The following is a 25,519-nucleotide window of genomic DNA, read 5'->3' on the forward strand; positions in this document are numbered from 1 at the left end:
CCCAACTAGGGAACATCATCAGGTCTAGAAGGGAGAGAGGGAAGGTGGGAGGGAGGGAGGGAGGGAGGGAGGGAGGGAGGGAGGAGGAGGACTGTGGGGTCCTTGGTGCTCTCTGATCTTGGGAAGGGAAAGGGAAAGAAGAGATGGAGAGGGAAGGGAAGGGAAAAGAAGAGAAGGAGAGGGAAGGGAAGGAGAAAGAAGAGAAGAGAAGAGAAGAGAAGGGAAGGGGAAGAGAAGATATAAAACAAGAAGAGAAGGAGAGGGAAGGGAAGGGAAAAGAAGAGAAGGAGAGGGAAGGGAAGGAGCAAGAAGAGAAGAGAAGGGGAAGAGAAGATATAAAACAAGAAGAGAAGGAGAGGGAAGGGAAGGGAAAAGAAGAGAAGGGGAAGGGGAAGAGAAAGAGAAAGAGAAAGAGAAGAGAAGAGAAGAGAAGAGAAGAGAAGATATAAAACAAGAAGCGGGGGAGGGGGATGGATGGGGAAGAGAAGAGAAGAAAAGGGGAAGAGGGGAAGGGAAGAGAAGGAAAGAGAGAGAAGAGAAGTCAAATCTCTCATGCAACCCCCCAAAGCTTGGGGTGCGGAAGGCGAGGGGTGTTGGGGGGTCCCAAGGAGAAGAGCTTCAGAGGGATTCGGCCGGGCAGGAGAATCACAGCCGCCCCATTGGAAGAACAAGCGGATCAAGTGAAGCCGAGGAAGCTGACGGGCAGGAGGGCGGGCTTCCCTCTTTGTATATCTGTCTGCGTCTTTGCGAGTGTGTGATTGTGTGTCTCTGTGTGCGTGTGTGTTTTTATGGTCCCAGCTATTCCCAGCAATGCGGTACCCGTGGGGAAGTAAGCAGGAATGCCAGAGAGGAAGATGCTTTTAAGCTTCTAAGCCGCTCAGGGAGAAGCAGCCGGAGGAGACTTGGAGGAGCGAAGCTGCAGACCGTGGGGCTTAGTTCAGCTCGCCCGACATGTTGCTGTGGGTGCCCACCACGCTCCTGGCCCTCTCCCACCTCGGCTGGGTCCCCTCTGCGGTGGGACGCGCCCTTTCACTCACACCGGGACCCTCCGTGGAGATGCTCGGGGACCCCAAAGTCAACTGGACCACGGCTGCACCCCAGCTGGTCTCGCCTTCAGTTTCCACGGAAGAAAAGGGCCCGGGGCCCACGGAGCCCCCCAAAGTCTCCACAACTCTGCCCAGGGCTCACGAGGATCGGGAGCTGCCACCGTCCCCCAGCGTCGCCACAAGAGGGAGGGTCTCCACTGAGACCCCAAGGGACACCAAAGGTACCTGAGTAGCATTTGAGCTTCAGAGGAAATTTGGGGGGGGTTGCGGAGGGGTGGAAAGAGGGGGATTGATGTGGTTTTGGGGTGGAGGAGAGAGAGAGAGAGAGAGAGAAAGAGAGGAAGGAAGAGATACACACAAGGAACGTAGGACGGGAGAGTGAGAGAAAAAAGAGAGAGGCAAAGATAGAAAGAGAGAGAGAGAGAGAAAGAAGGAAAGAGAAAGAAAGGAAGAAAGAAAAAAGAAAGAAAAAGAAAGTGGGAGAGAAAAGAAAGAAAGAAAGAAAGAGAGAGAGAGAGAGAGAGACAAAAGGAAGAAAGGAAGGAAGGGGGAGAGATACACACAAGAAAGGAAGGAAGGAAGGGATAGAGAAAAAAGAAAGAAAAAGAGAGTAGGAGAGAGAGATGAAAGAAAGAAAAAAGAAAGAAAGAAAGAAAGAGAGAGGGAGGGAGAGAAAAGGAAGGAAGGGGGAGAGATACACACAAGGAAGGTAGGAAGGGAGAGTGAGTGTAAAAAAGAGAGAGAAAGATAGAAAGAGGAAATAAAATAAATAAATAAATAAATAAAAGGAGGAGGAAGGAAGGAAAGAAGGAAGAAAAAAACAAAGAAAGAAAGAAAGAAAAGAAAGAAAGAAAAGAAAGAATGAGAGAGAAAAGAAAAGAAAGGAAAATGAAAAAAGAAAGAAAAAAGAGAAAAGAAAGAAAATAAAACGAATGAAAGAAAGAAAGAAAGAAAGAAAGAAAGAGAGAGGGAGGGAGAGAAAAGGAAGGAAGGGGGAGAGATACACACAAGGAAGGTAGGAAGGGAGAGTGAGTGTAAAAAAGAGAGAGAAAGATAGAAAGAGAAAGAGAAAGAAGGAAAGAGAAAGAAAGAAAGGAAGAAAGAAAAAAGGAAAAAGAAAGAAAAAGAAAGTGGGCAAGAGAGAAAGAAAGAAAGAAAGAAAGTAAGAAAGAAAGAAAAAGAAAGAGAACTTATGACCACAATTGAGCCCAAAATTTTGATTGCTAAGCAAGAGCGTTGTTAAGTGAGTTTCACCACATTTTCCAAGTTGGCCACCCGGTCACATGGCCGGCAAGCCACTCCCACAAAACAGGCCACACCTACAGAATAGGTTGTAAAAAAACCTTGAAAGCCACCCGTGGGTGGAGGGCATCGGCTGCCCCCCCCTTTTGGAAGCAGGGTGCAGGGGGGAGCAGGTGCATAAGAAACGCAGTGCATGCCACGGACAGCCAGAGGAGAATTCAGCTCATCCTCAGCCGGCCAGTCAACCCGCAGTTGTGACGATGGGTATTGTAGTCCCTGGCATCTGGAGGACCTCAGGTTTGAGAAGGGTGGTCTGATAGGGAGTAGGAGAAGAGGTGGGGGGCTGGTGAAACATGGGTCTGTTTTTTCCCCAAAGACCCAAATCATTTTGTTTTGTTCTGGAGCATGATAGACGTAGATCGATAAAGGGGAATATTTCTAGCTCAGGGTTGAACTGTGGGGTCCTTGTGGTCTCTGAGCTGGTGGCTTTTTTGCACACGTTTCATGACCCAACTAGGGAACACCATCAGTTGTAGAAGGGAGGGAGGTTTGCAGAGAGTGCTAGGAAGGGGGGGGTGTTGCAGGGAGGAGGGGGGGGGAGGAGGAGGATTGTGCAAACTCTCTGAACTTGGTTGTTTTCTTTCATGCCATTTCATGTTTCCTAGTGCTGTATTTGTGTGCCTCTATCTATCAATCATCTATCATTATCTACCATCTATCTATTTGCTATCTATCTATCATCCATCCATATCTATACATATATTATACATATATCCCAGCAAGGGTATGGCTAGCTGATGAGAGCTAAATAGCTTGAAATGGATCTATACTAGTCTCCCTTTATTTATTTATCAGCACAAATATAGCACAAAATATTATACGTATAAACACACACACACAGACACACACACACACACACACACACACACATATGCTTCTTACATATTTATATATGTTCAACCTAAACTGACCTGTATATGTTAAACTAACGGCTACTTTTCCACAGCTTCAATCAATAGGATCTAAGCAGGTTACAACAGCTAGCAGATAATATCAACAACCACCCAATAAATGTCAAGAACATTTGTGAAGATAATCCAAGTGGCATCTAAGGTGTGGGGGAGATGGGCAGTTTCCTATATCTGACAGGTAGATGATAGAGAGAAGAGATAACGATAGATAATAGACAGACTGATAGACAAGGGGTGAGAGGGATGTATGATATATATGTATAGATTATATAGATAGTTGTTAGGTAGGTAGGTAGATTAGATAGATAGATAGATAGATAGATAGATAGATAGATAGATAGATAGATAGATAGATAGATAGATAGATAGATAGATAGATTAGATAGATGATAGATAGAGAGATAGATAGATAGATAGATAGATAGATACAGAGATAGAGAGATAGAGAGATAGATGAGAGAGAGAGACTAGATAATGATAGACAATAGATGATAGACAGACTGATAGATAGAGAGAGAGATGATGTATGTATGTATGTATGTATAGATTAGATAGATGAGAGAAAATAGATAATGATAGATAATAGACTGATAGACAAGGGGGTGAGAGGGATGTATGGTATATATGTATAGATTATATAGATAGTTGACAGATAGATGGAGAGAGAAAGAGAGAGATGGATAGATATAGATAGGAGAGAAAGAATAGATAATGATAGATGATAGACAGACTGATAGACGGGGGGTGAGAGAGATGTATGATATATAATATATAGATTATATAGATAGTAGATGATAGATAGATAGATAGATAGATAGATAGATAGATAGATAGATAGATTAGATAATGATAGATGATAGATGATAGATGATAGATGATTGACAGAGAGGGAGAGAGAGATGTATGATACATAAGGATAGATTATATAGATAGTTGTTAGATAGATAGATGATAGATAGATAGATAGATAGATAGATGATAGATAGATAGATAGATAGATAGATAGATGATAGATAGATAGATAGATAGATAGATAGATAGATAGATAGATAGATAGATGATAGATAGATAGATAGATAGATGATAGATAGATAGATAGATAGATAGATGATAGATAGATAGATAGATAGATAGATAGATGATAGATAGATAGATGATAGATAGATAGATAGATAGATAGATAGATAGATAGATAGATAGATAGATAGATAGATAATAGATAGATAGATAGATAGATGATAGATAGATAGATAGATAGATAGATAGATAGATAGATGATAGATAGATAGATAGATAGATAGATGATAGATAGATAGATAGATAGATAGATGATAGATGATAGATGATAGATAGATGATAGATAGATAGATAGATAGATAGATGATAGACAGATAGATATAGATAGATAGATAGATAGATGATAGATAGATAGATAGATAGATAGATAGATGATAGATAGATAGATAGATAGATGATAGATAGATAGATAGATAGATAGATAGATAGATAGATAGATGATAGATAGATAGATAGATAGATAGATAGATGATAGATAGATAGATAGATAGATAGATAGATAGATGATAGATAGATAGATAGATAGATGATAGATAGATAGATAGATAGATAGATAGATGATAGATAGATAGATAGTAATAGATAGATGATAGATAGATAGATAGATAGATAGATAGATAGATAGATGATAGATAGATAGATAGATAGATAGATAGATAGATAGATAGATGATAGATAGATAGATGATAGATAGATAGATAGATAGATGATAGATAGATAGATAGATAGATAGATGATAGATAGATAGATAGATAGATAGATAGATAGATAGATAGATAGATAGATAGATAGATGATAGATAGATAGATAGATAGATAGATAGATAGATAGATAGATAGAAGAGATAGAGAGAGAATACTGGTAGATAATGATAGACAATAGATGATAGACTGATAGACAGAGAGAGAGAGAGAGGGAGAGATGATGCATGGATGTATAGATTGGATAGATGAGAGAGAGAGAGATTGAGATTAATTGTGGAAAGGAAACTGACCCGCTGGGTGCTTTTTACTTTTTCCCAGCTCCCAAAAAGCCTCTCCGAGTCAAAATAGTCAAGAAAAAGGTTTTGAAGAAGAAGAAGCAGAAGCTGCTCAATCCGGAAGCCGCCAGCCGAGAGGCCTCCTCAGGTAGGATCCCTCCGGTCGCCTTTGCCTTGCAGGGATGTTGCGTAGGCAGCCCGGGGCACACACACACACACACAGACACACACACACACACACATCCATCTTTATATCTATCTCCATCTAGCTATCTTTCTTTCTCTCTCTTTCTCTAGCATCATCTATCTACCTACCTACCTATCTCTCTTTCTCTGTCTATCTGTCATCACCTCCACTGCATCTACCTCCATTCTGTTTGCCTGCCTGCCTCCCTCTAATCTTTCTCCATTTCTTTCTCCATTTCTCAATGGGAAAATTCCCCCAACAGATTCACTGAACAACCAGCTGAGTAACTTGAATGTTTGAATGTTTATTTTACTTATATGCTGCCCTTTCCCCCCGAAGGGGACTCAGGGCGGCTCACAACTCAAACCAGGGAAGGGGGATACAAACAAGAATTTAAAACGACATAAAAAACAATGCATAATTTAAAAACACACGACAGTCATACCAATTCGAGACGGGGGCAACAGCTCTTTAGCCCAGGCCTGTCGGAACAGCCAGGTTTTAAGGGCTTTGCGGAAGGCCTGGAGGGTGGTGAGGGTTCGAATCTCCACGGGGAGTTCGTTCCAGAGGGTCGGAGCAGCCACAGAGAAGGCCCTCCTCCGGGTAGTCGACAGTCGACACTGGCCGGCGGATGAATTCGGAGGAGGCCTAATCTGTGGGATCTAATCGGTCTAGTGGAGGTAATTGGCAGCAGGCGGTCTCTCAAGTACCCAGGTCCAATACCATGAAGGGCTTTATAAGTGACGACTAGCACCTTGAAGCGTATCCGGAGACCAACAGGCAGCCAGTGCAGCTCGCGGAGGATAGGTGTTACGTGGGTGAACCGAGGTGCACCCACGATCGCTCGCGCGGCTGCATTCTGGACAAGCTGGAGTCGCCGAATGCTCTTCAAGGGCTGCCCCATGTAGAGCACGTTGCAGTAGTCCAGTCTAGAGGTCACAAGGGCACTTAACAACTGCAGTGATTCACTTAACAACAGTGGCAAGGAAGGTCACAAAATGGGGCAAAACTCACTTAACGAATGTTTCTCTTAACAACAGACACGCTGGGCTAAAATTGTGGTCTTAAGTCAAGGAGTGCCACGTAATGGAGTGAGCTCCCGTGACTTGTCCCAGCTTCTGCCAACCGAGCAGTTCGAAAGCAGGTAAAAAATGCAAGTAGAAAAACAGGAACCACCTTTGGTGGGAAGGGAACAGCGTTCCGTGGGCCTTTGGCATTGAGTCATGCCGGCCACATGACCACGGAGACGTCTTCGGACAGCGCTGGCTCTTCGGCTTTGAAACAGAGATGAGCACTGCCCCCTAGAGTCGGGAACGACTAGCACAAAGGTGCGAGGGGAACCTTCACCTTTACCTTTCAGTGAATGAGACACAATTCAAGAATTAAACTTTCCAGAAAGGAGGGAAGGAAGGAGGGAAGGAAGGAGGGAATGTAGGAGAGAAGGAAGGGGGGAAGGAAGGAGGAAAGGAAGGGGGAAAGGAGAGAAGAAAGGAGGGAAGAAAGGAGGGAAGGAAGGAAGGAGGGAATGTAGGAGAGAAGGAAGGGGGGAAGGAAGGAGGAAAGGAAGGGGGAAAGGAAGGAGAGAAGGAGAGAAGAAAGGAGGGAGGGAAGGAAGGAGGGAATGTAGGAGAGAAGGAAGGGGGGAAGGAAGGAGGAAAGGAAGGGGGAAAGGAAGGAGAGAAGGAGAGAAGAAAGGAGGGAAGGAAGGGGGAAGGAGGGAGGGAAGGAAGGAGGGAAGGAAGGAGAGTAGGAGAGAAGAAACGAGGGAAGGAAAGAGGGAGGGAGGGAAGAAGAAGTAGGACCGTTGTAAGATAAGATGGATCTATGGGATGGTAAGAAAGCAATTTTCAAGTATATTGTCAACCGTAGGGAAAAAAATTGTTATAAATACATATTATTAATACACAGTTATGAGATCATATAATTGTGAATGTATATATGAAATTGATAAAATAAAAAATTAATTAAAAAAAAAGAATTAAACTTTCCAAACTTTCTGAAATTGTAGCTTTTTCCCATCGAGGGACACTCGGATTCTCCGATCTCCGGATGCCACTTTGTGCTCTTTCGGATCGTTCTTGGAAAGCCGACTCTGGGATTTAAAAATAATAAATTCTCTTGGCTTTCAGAGCTTCTGGGGGCCTTGGGTTGTTGAGTTTGGCTGCAGCTCTCCCGGTTATAAAGCCGGCAGCTCCAGAAATCTGGAAGCCTTCAGCCTGCCAGCTAGAAAGGGACAGCCGGTTCTCGGCCCGAAGGTAGAAAGGGGTCTTTTCACCGAAGAGAATAAAAGTATTGCAAAAGCAAGAGTGAGGAGAACAGCAGGGGAGGGAGGACAGGAGGCCAAGAGGAAATGCAAAGCAGCTGTCTCCCTTTGATAGATCTCCTCTCCCATCCCTCTTGCATCCTGGATTTTTTTTAATGAGTGGGGAGGGGGGGAAACTGGCTTTCTCTTGCCTTTTTTTTAATTGACCCAAACGGTGCATTTCCTGGAAGCTGGTGGGTGCGGATGCCAGCCACGGCAGCAGTGAGGACTAGCAACTTGCATGGATCATCATACCCTTGAGCATGCTTTGGGAGGATTTTGGCGGCTGTGGGAAACGTGGAGTTTGGGCTCTTTTTAAGTCAAGGCTATCCAACCTTAGGGATGTAAAACCTGTTGACTTCAACTCCCAGAATTCCCCACCCAGGCAGGGTGCAGTGATGGGGAGAGGACTAGATGCAATGAACACTCCTTCCTTCCTTCCTTCCTTCCTTCCTCCCCTTCCTCCCATCCTCTTCAATTCCTTCCTTCCTTCCGTCCTTCCTTCCTTCCATCCTCTTCAATTCCTTCCTTCCCTTCCTTCCTTCTTTCCTTCCTTCCTTCCTTCCTCCCCTTCCTCCCATCCTCTTCAATTCCTTCCTTCCTTCCTTCCTTCCTTCCTTCCTTCCTTCCTCCCCTTCCTCCCATCCTCTTCAATTCCTTCCTTCCTTCCTTCCTCCCCTTCCTCCCATCCTCTTCAATTCCTTCCTTCCTTCCTTCCTCCCCTTCCTCCCCTTCCTCCCATCCTCTTCAATTCCTTCCTTCCTTCCTTCCTCCCCTTCCTCCCCTTCCTCCCATCCTCTTCAATTCCTTCCTTCCTTCCTTCCTTCCTTCCTTCCTTCCTTCCTTCCTTCCTTCCCAGTCCTGTATTTCAAACTCCAGTTCTGGATCTGCCCCTGTGAAATTAAATGCAAATTCTGCAGCGTGTCCTGGATTGGCATCAATGGATTGGCATCCCCCACGAAAGGATGATGGGCTTTTGGCATCCCTGCCTTAGTGGTGCAACCACAAGGATTTTGACAGTGGGCCAATTTTTCCCCCCCTGTCGTTGGTGAGCAAAGCTTTGCATATTTTGGTCTGTCCTGCAGCTTTTCAAATCCTGGCAACTGGGCAAGGAGGGGAGGGGAGGGGGGAAAGGAAAGGAAAGGAAAGGGGGAAGGGAAGGGAAAAGGGAAAGAGAAGGGAAGGGAAAGAGCAGGAGAGAGGAGGAGAAGGCAAGGGGGCAGGGGAGAATGAAAGGAAGGAAGGAAATAAAATAAATAAATAAAAGGAAGAAGGAAGGAAGGAAGGAAGAAAAGAAGGAAGAAAGAAAGGAAAGAAAGAAAGAAAAGAAAGGAAAGGAAAATGAAAAAAGAAAGAAAAGAGGAAAGAAAGAAAATAAAATGAAAGAAAGAAAGAGAAGGAGGGAGGACAGAAGAAAGAAAAAAGAAAATGAAAGAAAGAAAGGGAGGGAGGGAGGAAAGAAACGAAGAAAAGAAGGAAGGAAAGGAAAAAGAAAATGAAAGAAAGAGAGGAAGAGAGGGAGGAAAGAAACAAAGAAAGAAAAGAAAGAAAAGAAAAATAAAGAAAAGGAGGAATGAGGGAGAAAGGAAAGGAAAATGAAAAAAGAAAGAAAAAAGAGGAAAGAAAGAAAATAAAATGAAAGAAAGAGAAGGAGGGAGGACAGAAGAAAGAAAAAAGAAAATAAAAGAAAGAGAGGGAGGGAGGGAGGAAGAAAAGGAAAGAAAAAGAAAATGAAAGAAAGAGAGGGAGGGAGAGAGGGAGGAAAGAAACAAAGGAAGGAAGGAAGGAAAGGAAAAGAAAATGAAAGAAAGAAAGAAAGCGAGGAAGGAGGGAGGAAAGAAAAGAAGAAAGGAAGGAAGGAAAGGAAAAGAAAATGAGAGAAAAAAGAAAGAGAGGGAGGGAGGAGGGAGGAAAGAAACAAAGAAAGGAAGGAAGGAAAGGAAAAGAAAATGAAAGAAAAAATAAAGAGAGGGAGGAAGGGAAGAGGGAAAGAAAGGAAGGAGGAAAGGAAAGAAAGAAAGAAAGGGAAAGGAAAGGAAAGGAAAGGAAAGGAAAGAGCCATTTGGAGCCCAAGGGCTTGTTCTGCCTAATTCTTCTGGTCCTTCCAGGGAGGCCAAAAGAGGCCCAGGGAGGGATTCCCTCCCCTCTCCCAAAAATTCCCCTTGCTTTGACTCCCCCCCCCTTCCCATCTCTGCCTGGATCGAGTCTTTTGGTTTGGATTTCATTCCTGGGGAAGGGGGGGGGCTCCCAAAAGAAAGAGTTCCGACCTTCCCCGCCCTGCAGCCTCTTCCGTGGGGGGGCTTGGACATGTAGGAAATTAACCCCCACTCTCCTAGAACCATGAAATATCCTGGGAAACATCGAAAAGGCAGAATATGAACGCCTCTTTTTCCTTCCTTCCTTCCTTCCTTCCTTCCTTCCTTCCTTCCTTCCTTCCTTCCTTCCCTCCCTCCCTCTTTCTTTTCTTTCTATCTTTCTTTCTTTCTTTCTTTCTCTATACAGTAGCAGAGTTGGAAGGGACCTTGGAGGTCTTCTAGTCCAACCCCCTGCCTAGGCAGGAAACGCTATACCCTTTCAGACAGATGGCTATCCAGCATCTTCTTCAAGGCTTCCAGTGTTGGGGCATTCACAGCCCCCCAGGCCTTCCCCACTGCCCCCCCCCCCCGTGAAGGGGGCGGAGGGAGAGGAGGATGGGCCCAAAGCCCACCAGCTGGTCTCTGGTGCCTCAAGGAAGGCTGGGGCTCTGGGGAGGGGGCTTTGGTCTCCTGGTGGTCCCTCACCCTGCCCTTCCCCTCCCTTCTTCTCCCCCAATCAGAATGCCCTCCGCTGGGCCTGGAGTCACTCAGAGTCCGCGACTCCCAACTACGAGCGTCCAGTTCCAAGCGGGACGGACTGGGGCCCCACCGCGGACGCCTCAACATCCAGGTAAGGCCCCACCCAGCGGTGAAACCTCGTTTGGTTTTATAGCCAGTTCTGTGGGCGTGGATTGGTGGGGGGGTCATGTGACTGGGTGGGTGTGGCTATGTCATTATATGACTAGGCCTAGGGGGGGTCAAAAGACAGAAACTCACTTGAACAATGTCCTGTTGGAGCGGGGTTGGACTAGATGACCTCCAGGTCCCTTGTAGCCCTGGATTATCCTCTGAAGCTGCTTCTAGTGCCAGGATTGTAGTCCTCCCTTCCTCTCCTCCCTCCCTCCCTCCCTCCCACTCTTTCTTCCTTCCTTCTTTCCTTCCTTCCTTCCTTTCCTTTGTCCTTCCCTCCCTCTCTTTCTTTCTTCCTTCCTCTCCTTCCTTCCTTCCTTTCCTTTGTCCTCCCCTCCCTCCCTCCCTCCCTCCCTTTCTTTCTTTCTTTCTTCCTTCCTCTCCTTCCTTCCTTTCCTTTCCTTCCTTTTCTTCCTTTCCTTCCTCTCCTTCGTCCTTCCCTCCCTCCCGCCCTCCCTCCCTTTTCTTTCTTTCTTCCTTCCTTCCTTCCTTTCCTTCCTTCCTTCCTTTCCTTTGTCCTCCCCTCCCTCCCTCCCTCCCTTTCTTTCTTTCTTTCCTTCCTCTCCTTACTTCCTTTCCTTTCCTTCCTTTCCTTCCTTTCCTTCCTCTCCTTTGTCCTTCCCTCCTTCCCTTTCTTTCTACCTTTCTTCCTCTCCTTTTCCCTTCCTCCCTTCCTTTCCCTTCCTTCCTCCTTTCTTTTTCTTCCCTCCTTCCTTTCCTTTCCTTTCCTTCCTTCCTTCCTTTCCTTCCCAGGGGGCCTCCAGGAGAGGAATTATCTTGGCCCTCCAAGGTCTCTTTTAAGCAGGGAGGCAAAGCAGAGCCAGAATGAAGAAGGCCCACCTCCTCCTCTTCCTCCTCCTCCATTTTCTCTCCTCCTTCTTCCCCCTCCTTCCTCCTTCCTTCTTCTCCATTCTCTTCTTCCCCCATTGCTCTTTCCCCTCACCCATCGTTTTCTTCTCCCCCTCCTCTATCCCTTTCTTCTCCTCCTCCTCCTCCATTTTTTCTTCCCCATCGTCCATTGTTTTCCCTTCTTCCACCATTGTTTTCTTCCTCCCTTTTTTCCATTCCTTTCTTCTTCTCCTCCATCCCCTCCTCCTTTCTCCTCCAGTTTTTCTTCCCCTTCCTCTTCCATCCCTCTGTCTTCTTCTCCATCTCTTTCTCCTCCATTGTATTCTCCTCTCTCCCCCCTCTGTCCTCTCTCCCTCCCTCTCTCCCTCTCTCTCCTTCTCTCGGTCTCCTCTCCCCCACTCTCTCTCCCTCTCTCTCCTCTCCCTCCCTCTCTCCCTCTCTCTCCTTCTCTCTCCCTCTCTCTGTCTCTTCTCCCTGTCTCCCGCTCTCCTTCTCTCTGTCTCTCCCTCTCTCTGTGTGTTTCTGTCTCTCTCTCCCCCTCAACCTCTCTCTCTCTCACACGCACACACACACACCCCAAAGGCACCCACAAACACACACACCTAACCACGTCCAAATCTTCCTGGCCTGCTTAACATCCCTGTTCCCTCCGTCCCGCTTTCCTCGCCCCAGTCTGGAATTTACGACGGCGATTTGTACGACGGAGGTTGGTGTGCCGGATACAACAACAAGGACCAGTGGCTGGAAATCGACTCCAGGCGGCTGACGCGCTTCACCGGAGTGATCACCCAAGCGCTGAACTCCATCTGGACGTAAGTGTCGCACGGAGGCTGGGAGGTGCAAACCTTCTTCCGCGGCTCCAGCTTTTCCCAATTTTGAGACCCCCCAGCTAGCCCCCAAATGGTTCACTATCGCTGGCTTAGGCCAACGGGTGGTCACAGGCGAAAAACCAACGTAGAACCAAGGAGGAATTTCCTAAAAGGGAGAACAAGTGACCCGTGGAACTCCTTGCCACCAGAGGTTGTGGGTGCTCCATCACGGAGGTTTTTAAGAAGAGATTGGATAACCATTGGTCTGGAATGGTGTAGGGTCTCCTGCCTGAGCGGGGGGGGGGGGGTTGGACTAGAAGACCTCCAAGGTCCCTCCCAACTCTTTTATTCTTCGCGCTGGTCTCTTCTGAACCGCCTGTTTCTCTCTTCTTCCTCCAGTTACAGCTGGGTGACGTCGTACAAAATCCAGTTTAGCAACGACACTCATCGCTGGGAGCCTTCCAAAAACGGGAGCCAAGAGGTGGTAAGTCCGGGTTGGGGGGGGGTAAAGAGGGGCGTCCTGAGCAAGCTTCGAGGGTTGTGTTTCCAGAGTTGGTGTCAGGATTCCAAGTAATACGCCCATCGCAAGCAGAACTTGGAGGCAGATTCCGCGAATAACAGATTTATTGGACTTATCATTGGCACGGACTGGTGGAAACCGACTCTAAAGATTCCTGTAGCTTTCACCTAATTAAAAGTAAAAGTCCCCCCCTCCACCCTTTCCCAAATAATCAGTCGCAAAAGTCCAGTCGCGGTACTGTCTGGTTGCTTGGAAACTCTAGTCCTCTTTTCAGCAAACCTGTGGGAATGACCTTGCTTCTCAAGGGGAAACTATTTTGTTTTGGCTACCAAACCCCAGCTATCTCTACACCTCCCTCCCTAACCCTCACCTTCCCTGTGGCATCACAAAGCCTCAAAGATGGCCTCAGTCCGGCCAACTTCAGAGTTGACATGGTGCGCAAATGTAGATGGGAGTTATGCTCATATCACATCACACCACAACCTTTCATTGGTCAACCTTTGTGCCAAAATTGTGTGTGTTTCCGAGAGCATGCATTCACTTGTTTCTGATAGCATGCACACCCACAATGCAATGCACCCCGTCCAATTGCACATGTGCACGCGACTCCCTCTCCCCACACGCACATGTGCATGAACCACACACACACACACACACACACACACACACATGGTGGGGGGAGTTTTCGCCCTCCCCAGGCTCCGGAGGCTTTCTTGGAGTCTTGGCAGGGCAAAAACGCTCTCCCCCAGCCCTCCGGAGGGGGGGAGGGCATTATGCCAGATCAGCAGATGGCAGAGATTTGGGGGAGGGGGCAGCCGGTCTCTGCTGGTGAACCCCCACAGCCAAATGGGCAGAAAACCCGATATCTTTCGCTCCGGCTTTGCTCGTTGCAGATCTTCCCGGCTAACAAAGAAGTGGAAACCCCCGTCCTCAATTTGCTGCCCGAGCCGGTCGTGGCTCGCTACATCCGGATCAATCCTCAAACCTGGTTCGAGAACGGGACGATCTGCTTGAGAGCTGAGATCCTGGGATGTGCCCTGCCAGGTAGGCGCATGGTGTTGTGGCCTGTCAGCCACGGGGCCCTCCAGCAGCTGAATCAGATAGGTGTGTGGCCTGTCAGCCACGGGGCCCGTCAGCCACGGGGCCCTCCAGCAGCCGAATCAGGGGAGGAGGAGGAGACATGGGAGTCAAAGTCAGCATCAAGGCAACCTGAGAACTCCGAGGTGGAAGAGGAAATGGAGATGTCAAAGAGGGGGGGGGGAGGGGGGAAGGGAGGGGAGGCTGGGCTGTCCATCAGCCCTCAGATGGAGAGTCAACAGCCCCAGGTCTGGAGGTGGCTGATGAGGAAGAGGAGGAACAGCTGGGTCAGTGCCTGACGCACAGATATGCAGAAGGCAGAGGAGAGGAGAGCAGTGGAAATCTATGGGCCGGTCCTTGGGACGGAAGAGCCTCTGCTGCTAGCGAAGCCCCAACCAAACTCTGGGGATAAAAGGCAGAGGGTGGAGATGAATAGGTGTGGCACACAACTATATATAATGTTAATTCTCCTTAACTTTTCTATTTTTGGGGTTCACTGGCTTCTTTCATTGGTCCTTGTTTCTTTCCTCCACCCACCTATACCATTTTTCTCATATCTGAGAATATTCTGTTTCTTCCTTTCCCTGGATTTCTTTTGTTAATTTGTCCATTTTAGCACTGTCCATAACCTTTCTTATTATTTCATCTTCGCTTAGTATTATTTTTCCATTTTTTGAGTGAAGGCAATCCTCGCCGCCCTAATTATGTGTAGAATTAAATACTGGATTTCTTTTTTTATATTTCGTTGTCATTATTCCTAGTAAAAATACTTCTAGTTTCCAATCAATTTTGACTCCTGTTATTGATTCTAGCCACTTTTTAATCCTTTCCCAATACTTTTTAGCTTCCTCCCACCTCCACCATACGTGATAATATGTTTTTAAATATTTTTTATTCAACATTTTTAAACATTAAAATCACGGTTACACTTTTATAGCTTTCCATTATCGGTATTTTTTTCCCCCTAATTTTGAATTTTCCATTCTAAGGCCTATTGTTTTATACATATACCTCCTTATTTCATAGTTACTTCTATAATATATACAGCATTTACACCTCGGTTACTCTCTAAATATACTTGCCGTAGTTTTAATTTACGTCTCCTCCGTTCCTTTGCAGATCCCAACAACATTTATCCGTGGGAACACACCCCTGGCACCAACGATAAATTGGATTTTAGGCATCACAACTACATGGAGATGAGGAAGGTGGTTTCTTTCTAAATTAATTCTTTTTCCCTTAGAAAATAATAATTATTTTTTAATTTGTTTTCTTTTATTTTGATTCCAACATCATCTTCCATTAAATCAGTGTTTCTCAACCTTGGCAACTTGAAGATGTCTGGACTTCAACTCCCAGAATTCCCCAGCCAGCATTCGCATTCGCTGGCTGGGGAATTCTGGGAGTTGAAGTCCAGACATCTTCAAGTTGCCAAGGTTGAGAAACACTGCATTAAACTGTGTGTCGCCCGGGTATCCGTATTTTGGGCAGATATTTTATACAATAACAATGACAATTTACAGCCATATTTATTATTTTATCTATTTTTAACTTAATACTAATATATACCATACCTAATACTATAACAATCCTCTTCTTAACTTTATTTAACTTTGTTAAAACATTTTCGCTATTTCACTCCCCCATTTTTCATATTTATTCTCTAACCATTGATAAAATGATTCCCGTATGTTATAATAATCAGATAGTTCCTTCTCCTTAATTTCAAGCGTGAACCTATTTATTTCTGCACATTCCAATATTTTCCTAATCACATTCTCATCCATAGGAGATATCTTCATTGTTTCCTTCACTTGCTCCTCTTCTAGTTTAATACGCAGTAAATAACTATAATTTTTTTTATCAATCTCTCATCAGTTCCTGTTAATATCTTATCCAATTCTGTCAGTTCTGTATAAAAAATATAGAGTTTTGGACGGTTTTCAGGCTGTTTTTGGCCTGAAATATCCGATCACCATCAATTCTTCAATGTCAGAGTTTTTAATTGAGAGAAATTTAATTTTCTCCCGTCAGTTGATGAAAAGAGTCAGCGAGACTTGTCCGGATATCACAAGGATATACAGCATCGGGAAAAGTTACTTGGGGTTGAAAATGTACGTCATGGAGATTTCAGACAACCCCGGGCAGCACGAAGTAGGTGAGTGGCATATCGGGATGCTCTCTACGTTTCGCAGAAAGAGAGTTTAATCGGAGTTTAGCTGCAGAGGACGGGAATCGTGGCTTGTATCCGTTGACAAACAGTTTCTCTGCTGACTGGGTCCAAATCAGACTATCAAGTTCAGGGGTCTCCAACCTTGGCAACTTTAAGACTTTTGGACTTCAGCTCCCAAGAATTGAACTCTGGGAGTTGAAGTCCACAAGTCTTAAAGTGACTTCAACTCCCAGAATTCCCCAGCCAGCCTTGCAATCTAGTTTATCTGGAGTTTTTCAACTTGGGCTAGTTGATTAGACTTCAACTCCCAGAATCCCCCTCTTCTGACCGAGGCTTCTCCAGGAACACGAAGCCGAGTCCTCGTCCCGATAACCCCTTTCATTTGATTGACAGTGAATTCGTCTCCAGCAAAGTCTTTCCTCTCCCATAGTCTCCCAAGAGAGTTCACAACTACTGAACTTGGAGAGTGGCCAGTGGGTAGCTTTCAGATGCCACAGTACTTGGCAAGAATGCAGGAATGAACTGATTGTCTCCTGCAAACTCTACTCCCCTTTCGCTCCTCTTTTATGTCCTCTGGGAGGGGCCATTCACCGTCCACCTGTGGCTTTACTCCCAAGTCGACCCCTGTTCTTTAGCTCTTCCCTTTGTCTGGCAGCTCTGCGCCTGCGCACACTGGGAACAGGATCCAGCTGTTCTTCTGCCCCACTGATCTCCGACACTGAAGGCAGCTGATAACTGGCATCCGGCCTCCCTCTCTGCCTCCGACACAGACCCTTCATCAGAGCCTTCCCCAGACTCCAAGACCGGCCCATGTTCCTCCCCAACCTCCTCACCGTCCGACTCTGCTGCCAGATCCACTGGGCCACAACACTCCCCAGCTGCCCTTACAATCTAGTTTATCCAGTGTTTCTCAGCCTGGACAAGTTGGGTGGAACTTCAACTCCCAGAATCCCTCTAGCTGGCCTTGCAATCTCTCTCGCCGCTTTCTCTGTGTTTCTCAATCTTGGCAAGTCAAAGGCGGGTGGACTTCAACTCCCAGAATTTCTCAGCCAGCCGAGAATTCTGGGAGTTGAAGTCCACCCATGTCCCACTTATAAGGTTGAGAATCATAGATCGGGGTTTTTTTGGGGGGTCCACAAATGGGGTCCTTGGATCCCTCAAGAAACCCACACACGACGTTCTCCTTCCACCATTGCAGGAGAACCGGAGTTCCGCTATGTGGCCGGCATGCATGGCAACGAGGCACTAGGCCGGGAGCTGGTGCTGAACCTGATGGAGTATCTGTGCCAGGAATACAAGCAGGGTAACCTTCGCGTCCGGAGGCTGGTCACCGAGACCCGGATCCACCTGATGCCCTCCATGAATCCCGATGGTTACGAGACGGCCTACAAGCTGGTGCGTGGTACTGTGTGGGTGTGGGGGGTGTGTGGGAGTCTGTCTGTCTGTCTGTCCTCGGAGAGCCACCCCATTCCTCTGCCCAACTCTGATTTCCTCCATCAAAGTTGCCCTTGTGGGAAGGATTTCGCAAAAGCCTTGCAAACCCCCCCATAAAATAAAGTTTAAAGTCAGTTTCTGGCGATCCGGAGAGGCCCCCGAATCTCACTTACAAAGGAAATCTCAGAGAATATCTTTCTTTTTTTCTTTTCTTTCCTTTCTCTTTCTTTTGCTTGCTTCCTCCCATCTTCTTTCATTCCTTCCTTTCCTTGCTCCTTCCTCCCTCCCCTTTTCTTTCTTTCTTTCTTTCCTTTTATTTCTCTTCCTTCCTCCATTTTTTTTCTTCCTCCCTCCCTCCTTCCTCCTCCCTCCCTCCCTGCCTCTTTCCCTCCCTTCCCGCCTTCCTTTCTCTTTTCCTTCTTCCCACCCTTCCCTTCCCTCCCTCTCTCCTTCCTTCTTTCCCTTTATTTCCTTCCTTTTCTTTCTTCCTTCCTACTTTTTCTTTTCCTCCCTCCCTCCCTTCATCTCTTTTTCCTTTCTCTTCTCTCCCTTCTTTCTTTCTCTTCCTCCTTTCTCTATTCTTTCCTTCCTCCCTCCTTCCTTCCTTTTTTAATATTTCTTTCCTTCCGTTTCTTTCTCTTCCTCCTTTTTCTTTTTCTTCCTCCCTCCCTCTCTTCCTCTCTTTCTTCTCCCTCCCTCCCTGCTTCTTTCCCTCCCTTTCCCTTCCTACTCCCTCCTTCCCTCTCTTCCTTCCCCTTTCTCTTCCTCCTTTCTCTATTCCTTCCTCCCTTCCCCTTCCACCTCCTCCTTCCTTCCTTCCCTCCCTCCTTCCCAGTTAAAAACTCACACTTCAGTCCACACTCAGACAAAGCAATCAAATGGGTCTCCCCAGACCAACTCATCAAACCAGTCTTCAAAACTTTGGGGGAAAGCAGCAAAGGCGGAGCCAATCTTATCCCCGGAGAAGGAGGTTCCACAGGGAGGGAGCCACCACCGAGAAGGCCCTTTTACCTGGTCCCTCCAGAGGGACATCCTCGGTAGCTGAGTCCCACCCCATGGCCTGCTTTCCTGTTCGGGGAGGGGGGGAGATGTAAGTGGGGAGTGGATTACTGAGTTCCCCGAGCCGATCCATCCGGAGGGGCACCGGATGGTGAGGTCTCCGTCCCCTCCTTTCTCTGGCGATTCTGCAGGGCTCGGAGATGTCCGGCTGGGCGATGGGCCGATGGACGTACGAAGGCTTTGATCTCAACCACAACTTTGCCGACCTCAACACGCAGCTGTGGGATGCCGAGGACGCCGAGCTGGTGCCCCACAAGTTCCCCAACCATTACATCCCCATCCCGGAGTCCTATACTTTCCCCAATGCCACGGTAAGTCTCGCGCCGGAGCCCCCTTACCAGTGGGCTGGTCCAGATACCCAGCTTCCTCCCTCTTGGTTCCTCTACTTCCCCCCCCCCTCTTTCAAGCATTGGTACCGCCATAGACCAATTGGAGACAGATGGACCGCGATGGACAGCCGCAGGGAAGCACAAAGTTTCCTCTTTGGGGCGCTAAGTGAGCCAGTAGTTAAGTGAGTTCTCTTCCGTTTTACGACCGTCCTTGCCACAGTTGTTCAGGGGAAAGACTGCAGTTGTTGAGTTAGCAACATGGTCGTTAAGTGAATCTGGGTCCCCCGTGGACGTTGCTTGTCGCAAGGTCGCAAATGGGGATCGTGTGACCTCAGGACGCCGTCATAAATATGAGTCAGTGGCCAATGAATTTTTTTATTAAGTGAGCATGGGGATGCTGCAACGGTCGTAAGTGTGAAAAACGGCCCTGTTGCTTTTTTTCAATGCCGTTGTAACTTGGAACGGTCACGAAACGAATGGTTGTAAGTCGAGGACCACCTGAAAAAGCAATCCATGGGATTGTTCAACTGTACTTTAACAATCGTTCCTCAGCCAGCCAGCCTTGCGGACTTCAATTCCCAGAATTCCTCAGCCAGATAGTCTTGTGGCTTTCAACTCCCAGAATTCCTCAGTGGCCAGTCTTATGGCCTTTAACTCCCAGAATTCCTCAGCCATCCAGTTTTGTGGCCTTCAACTCCCAGAATTCCTCAGGGAACCTTGTGGCCTTCAACTCCCAGAATTCCTCTGCCAGCCGGCCTTGTGGCCTTCAACTCCCAGAATTCCTCAGCCAAACTTGTGGCCTTCAACTCCCAGAATTCCTCAGCCAGCCAGCCTTGTGGCCTTCAACTCCCAGAATTCCTCAGCCAGACTTGTGGCCTTCAACTCCCAGAATTCCTCAGCCAGCCGGCCTTGTGGCCTTCAACTCCCAGAATTCCTCAGCGGCCAGTCTTGTGGCCTTCAACTCCCAGAATTCCTCAGCCAGCCAGCCTTGTGGCCTTCAACTCCCAGAATTCCTCAGCGGCCAGTCTTGTGGCCTTCAACTCCCAGAATTCCTCAGCCAGCCAGCCTTGTGGCCTTCAACTCCCAGAATTCCTCAGCCAACCTTGTGGCCTTCAACTCCCAGAATTCCTCAGCCAACCTTGTGGCCTTCAACTCCCAGAATTCCTCAGCCGGCTGAGGAATTCTGGGAGTTGAAGGCCACAAGTTGTAAAGTTGCCGCAGGTTGGAGACCCCTGCCCGAAAGGGAGGGCATCTCTGCTCTGGCTCATCCTGGTTTTTTCCTGCCAAGGTTGCCCCAGAAACCCGGGCGGTTATCAGCTGGATGCAGCGCTATCCCTTCGTGCTGGGCGCCAACCTGCACGGAGGGGAGCTGGTGGTGACCTACCCCTTCGACATGACCCGCACCTATTGGAAAGCCCAGGAGCTGACCCCCACCGCCGACGACCCCATCTTCCGATGGCTGGCCACCGTCTACGCCACCTCCAACCTGGTGATGGTAGACGACGAACGGCGGCTTTGCCACTACGAGGACTTCATGCAGGAGGGAAACATCATCAACGGAGCCAACTGGCACACCGTGCCGGGAAGTAGGTGAACGGGACATTCCCCCATGAGGACTAGCAGTAAAGGGTTGTCCCAAAGGTGCTTTGTTTTTCAAGAGGCAACTGGATTTTCTGGTGTTTCTTTGAACCTGAGGACAGAGATAAACCTCCAAGTGGCCTCAACGACCCTCTAAAAAGGATGCAAATGACCAGCTGTCCGCAAGGAGTATCAATACCTTCCTTTCCCCACCATCCAGTCAGAGGTGAACAAGATTCTTTGAAGACGTTTCGCTTCCCATCCAAGAACCTTCATCAGCTCTGACTGGATGGTGGGTAAAGGAAGGATTGATATTCCTTGGAGACAGCTGGTCATTTTCATCCTTTTTAGAGGGCTGTTGAGGCCACTTGGAAGTCAGTCTGTGTCCTCACCAGAGTCATTGAGAAGTTGGAGCTGTGCTTCCTGCAGGAGGTTTTTAGACCTTCACTGTTGAATAGAGGCGCACAGTCACAATGTAGACTCCTCCTCAACAGCCTGTCTTCAAAATACTGATTTCTGGGACAGTACCTGAACCATTACACCAAACCGTCTCTTGTTATATCACTTGTGGGTTAAGCCCCATCAGAGGAGGAGGTTCCCCAGGACAGGGGTTCCCAACCTTGGGCTGCGGCCACATGACTGGCTGGTTAGTGCATGCGCATGTACGCACATGTGCACAGACCTCGTGCTGGTGTTACCAAGAACGTTGCGCGATCACTACCATTGCCACTCTGTTTGCATCGCACGCGCAGCCACGTTCGCACATGAGCATGTGTGTGTAAAGGGCCCTTCCCCGCCCTTCCCCTCCTCCCTCCTCCAAGCCACCGACCCAGAAAGGTTGGGGCACTCTGGCCTCAGGGTCACAGGGACGACTGCTCAAGTTCTCCTCCCTTGCAGGTATGAACGACTTCAGCTACCTGCACACCAACTGCTTTGAGGTGACCATCGAGCTTTCCTGCGACAAATTCCCACACGAGTCGGAGCTTCCCCAGGAGTGGGAGAACAACAAGGAATCCCTGTTGCTCTACATGGAACAGGTAGGGGGTCATCTCTATCCATCTCCCCCCGCCTCCAATCCCGTGTTTTAACCCAGGATCCTGGGACCGGTTCCAAACTTTGATGAATCCTGTGGGAGATCCCGGCCCAGTGATCATCCGGGTAGCCCAGTCCCTTGCATGCAGGCTGTCCTTGACTTACGACCACAATTGAGGAGCCCAACATTTCCGTTGCTAAGCGAGACGGTTGTTGAGGCAACTTTGCCCCATCGTACAACTTCTCCTGACACAGTTGTTTCACTGCAGGGGGTGGGTGGGTTTAGTAACCCGGTTGTTTTGCTGGTTAGAAGGTCGCAAAGGGGGGACCACAGGGACACGGCAACCGTCGTAGATACGAGGCAGTTGCCAAGGGTCCAAATTTTGATCCCCGGTGATCACAGGCGCAGTCATAAATGTGAACAACATCACCAATCACCATTCCAGTGCCGTTGTAGCTTCAAACGGTCACTAAACGGACCGTTGCGAGTCAAGGACTCCCTTGGCAGAAGACTTGAGAACGGCAACATGGGATTTGGTATAGAGGAAGTCCTCTGACTTATGACCGTAATTGAGCCGTAAGCCATGCTGGACCTAAGTCACGCCCATCGATAAGCAGGTCATCACGTGACTGCGCCAATCTTTTTTTGTGGCAGTCGTTAAGTGAATCACCACAATTAGGCAGGCCCATTGTCCACAAGGGGTGTTTTTTTGTGGCTTCTGTGCCCTGATAAAGGACTAGAACTCACCATTTCCTGCTCTCTGGTTGGGTGCCTTCACCAAAATCTGCCGGCTAATCGTTTGTCTCCTTTCAGATCCACCGAGGGATTAAGGGGATCGTCCGGGACAAAGACACAGAGCGAGGAATCGCCGATGCCATCATTTCTGTTGAGGGCATCAACCATGATATCAGGACAGGTAGCGAAGGGCGGGGCAAGGTTCCTGTGGGCAGCTGATGCAACGGCGCCTCTTCCGTTGACCAAGAAAGGAGAACCTTTGTAGCTCACGGTTGAACTGGGGGGTCCTTGGGGCTCTCTCAGCTGGGTGATTTTTGTTAGAGTTTGTTGCATAAATTCAAATCCAGAGAACTGATGCAGCTGGATTCATTAACTCCGTTATGTACATAAGAATAGACGGATAAATGTACAACACCAACAGGTGATTCTCCCAAGGAAACATAAGGCAGGAGAGCTACAGGCAAATACCAGCAGTTGGCTTCATTTCAGCAGACAAGCCCAGGCAGAGTACTAGTTTACTTCTCAGAGCAGCAGACTGCTTAAGTTTCTGTTTCAACTCTCTGCACAGACTCAGATCTGTCTAAGCTCCCATTGGCTGACTTAGTTGCCGTGCCTGTTCATTGGCTGACCTTGTTCCCATGTCTCTCCCAGTCATGAATATTTTGACAGGTTTCCTTGCAGATGTCTCATGACCCAACTAGGGAATGTCATCAGTGCTGTTGAACATTTACTGATGATGTTACCTAGTTGGGTAGTGAAACATCTGCAAGAAAACATCCAGGCTCAGAGAGCACTAAGGACCACACAGTTGTCGTCCTCCTCCTCCTCCACCTCTTCTCCACAAACCTTACTCCTTTCTAGCACTGATAATATTCCCTAGTTGGGTAATGAAACGTCTACAAGAAACATCCAAGCTCAGAGAGCACTAAGGACCCCACAGTCATTATCCTCCTCCTCCTCCTCCTCCTCCTCCTCCTCCTCCTCCTCCTCCTCCTCCTCCTCCTCCTCCTCCTCCTTCTCTCCACAAGCCCCACTCCCTTCTAGCACTGATAATATTCCCTAGCTGGGTAACGAAACGTCTGCAAGAAAGCAGCCCAGTTGAGAGAGATTTCTCTTCCATTTCTCCCCTGGCAGCTTTCGACGGGGACTACTGGCGCCTTCTCAACCCTGGCGAATATGAGGTGACCGCCACGGCCGAGGGCTACCACGCCGCCAGCCGAACCTGCCACGTCACCTACGAGGACAACGCCACCCTCTGCGACTTCCGCCTGACCAAGACCCCCAAGCAGCGTCTGCGGGAGATCCTGGCGAAGGGCGGGAAGGTGCCCAAGGACCTCGCGCTGCGCCTGCGCCAGCTGCGTCTCCGCCAACTGCAGGCCAGGGACAGGCCCAGGGAGGGCAAGGAAGGGCCGCCAGATAGCGCCCCGAGGAGAATGTGGCTCTTTGGCCCTTCTTCTGCCTAAGGGCCTTTGGGTTGTGGGGAGGGGGGGGGGCTGCGAGAATGCAAGGCCCTCAGCCCACAAACTATGAATGCGCCTTCTGGGACTTTCAAAAGAACGGCGATATCCGAGCCTGGCATTTTACGGAGGAATATTGTTGATAGCTTTACAGTGCCTGAACATTTCTCTTTCCTTCCTTCCTTCTTTCTTCCTTCCTTCCTTTCCCTTCCTTCCTTCCTTCCTTCCTTTTCCCCTTTCTTTCGTTTCCTTACTTCCTCCATTTCCTTTCCCTCCTTCCTTTCTCTTTCCTTCATTCCTTTGTTTTCTTCCTTCCTTCCCTCTTCCTTTCATTGTCTTTCTCTTAGCATTTCCTTCCTCTCCTTCTATTTTGTTTCCTTTTTCTTTCCTTCCTTCCATCCTCTACCTCCTTCCTTCCTTCCTCTCTCCTCTCCTTTTCCCTTCTTCTCCTTTCTTTTCTTCTCCTCTCTCCCTCCCCATCTTTCCTTTCTACCTCCTTTCTCCCTCACTCCTTCCTTCCCTCACATCCCCTTTTGCTTCGCATCTCCCTCCTTCTTTGTTTTCTCTCATCCCCATCGCCTTCCCTTCCTTCCTCTCTCCTCCCTTCCTTTCTTCTTCTCCTTCCTTCCCTCTCTCCTCCTCCTTTCTTCCTTGCTTCTTCTCATCTCCTCCCTCCCTCCCTCTCTCCCCCCTTTCTTCTTCTCCTTCCTTCCTTCCCCCTCTCCTCCCTTCCTTTCTTCATTGCTTCTTCTCATATCCTTCCTTCCTCCCTCCCTCTCTCCCCCTTCTTCTTCTCCTTCCTTCCTCTCTCCTCCCTTCCTTTCTTCCTTGCTTCTTCTCATCTCCTTCCTTCCTCCCTCCCTCCCTCTCTCCCCCCTTTCTTCTTCTCCTTCCTTCCCTCTCTCCTCCCTTCCTTTCTTCCTTGCTTCTTCTCATCTCCTTCCTTCCTCCCTCCCTCTCTCCCCCCTTTCTTCTTCTCCTTCCTTCCTTCCTTCCCTTTCTCCCTTCCTTCTCCTTCCTTCCTTTCCCTCTCCTCCCTTCCTTCTCCTTACTTCCTTCCCTCTCTCCTCCCTTCCTTTCTTCCTTGCTTCTGCTCCTATGCTGGGATTCTGGGAGTTGAAGTCCACAGGGCTTAAAGTCGCCAATGTTGAGAAACACTGCTCTATGGTTTAAGTCCCAAGTACTGGAATGAGGCCAAATGGGTCACAGCTTTGTGGCTGGCAGGCTGGCCCTGCCGGAATGGGCTGTGCTTCTCCGGATGGGAGGCCACGGGGTGCTTGCGGGCAACGTTTGGGGGGGGGGCAGGAGAATCCTGGCTTACGGTTTCCATGAAAATGCGGGCATTGCTGTGCCCTTGCAAGTCAAGGGGCTTTTTCGAAGAGTTTTAACCAAATAAATTCTTTGGATATTTAATCTTCCCAGGTTGTGTGCCGCTGCTTTTTATTCTCTCGCCTTCCCAGGACGACAACGGCAACACACCGAGTTGCCAAATAGCACAGTCACACGGCTCCTTGCTGGTTAGGGCCTGGTGTACGATCTGCCCGAAATATTATTAGAAGGGATGAGTTGTCAGCCCAAAGAGGAGTGGAAAAATGAAACAGGCTTACGAGAGGTGGATGGATGGATGGATGGATGGATGGATGGATGGATGGATGGATGGATGGATAAGCTAGATGGA

General features: G+C 48.1%; 1 protein-coding gene across 1 annotated transcript; it reads left to right on the top strand.

Annotated features, from left to right (window-relative positions):
* Nucleotides 1–544: 544 nt before the first annotated feature.
* On the top strand, nt 545–24,025 carry CPXM1 (carboxypeptidase X, M14 family member 1). The gene is made up of 14 exons (XM_087723915.1): nt 545–1,267; nt 5,359–5,463; nt 10,620–10,729; nt 12,310–12,449; nt 12,846–12,930; nt 13,860–14,010; nt 15,163–15,251; nt 16,078–16,201; nt 17,415–17,611; nt 18,841–19,020; nt 20,327–20,624; nt 21,514–21,653; nt 22,463–22,565; nt 23,519–24,025. The coding sequence occupies exons 1-14, from the start codon at nt 952–954 to the stop codon at nt 23,845–23,847; spliced, it is 2,367 nt and encodes a 788-aa protein (XP_087580041.1). The 5' UTR covers nt 545–951; the 3' UTR covers nt 23,848–24,025.
* Nucleotides 24,026–25,519: the final 1,494 nt, after the last annotated feature.

This window comes from Thamnophis sirtalis, unplaced genomic scaffold, assembly GCF_051295495.1.
Source record: "Thamnophis sirtalis isolate CommonGarterSnake01/CBP01778 unplaced genomic scaffold, rThaSir2_p1.2 scaffold_10, whole genome shotgun sequence".
Taxonomy (NCBI): domain Eukaryota; kingdom Metazoa; phylum Chordata; class Lepidosauria; order Squamata; family Natricidae; genus Thamnophis; species Thamnophis sirtalis.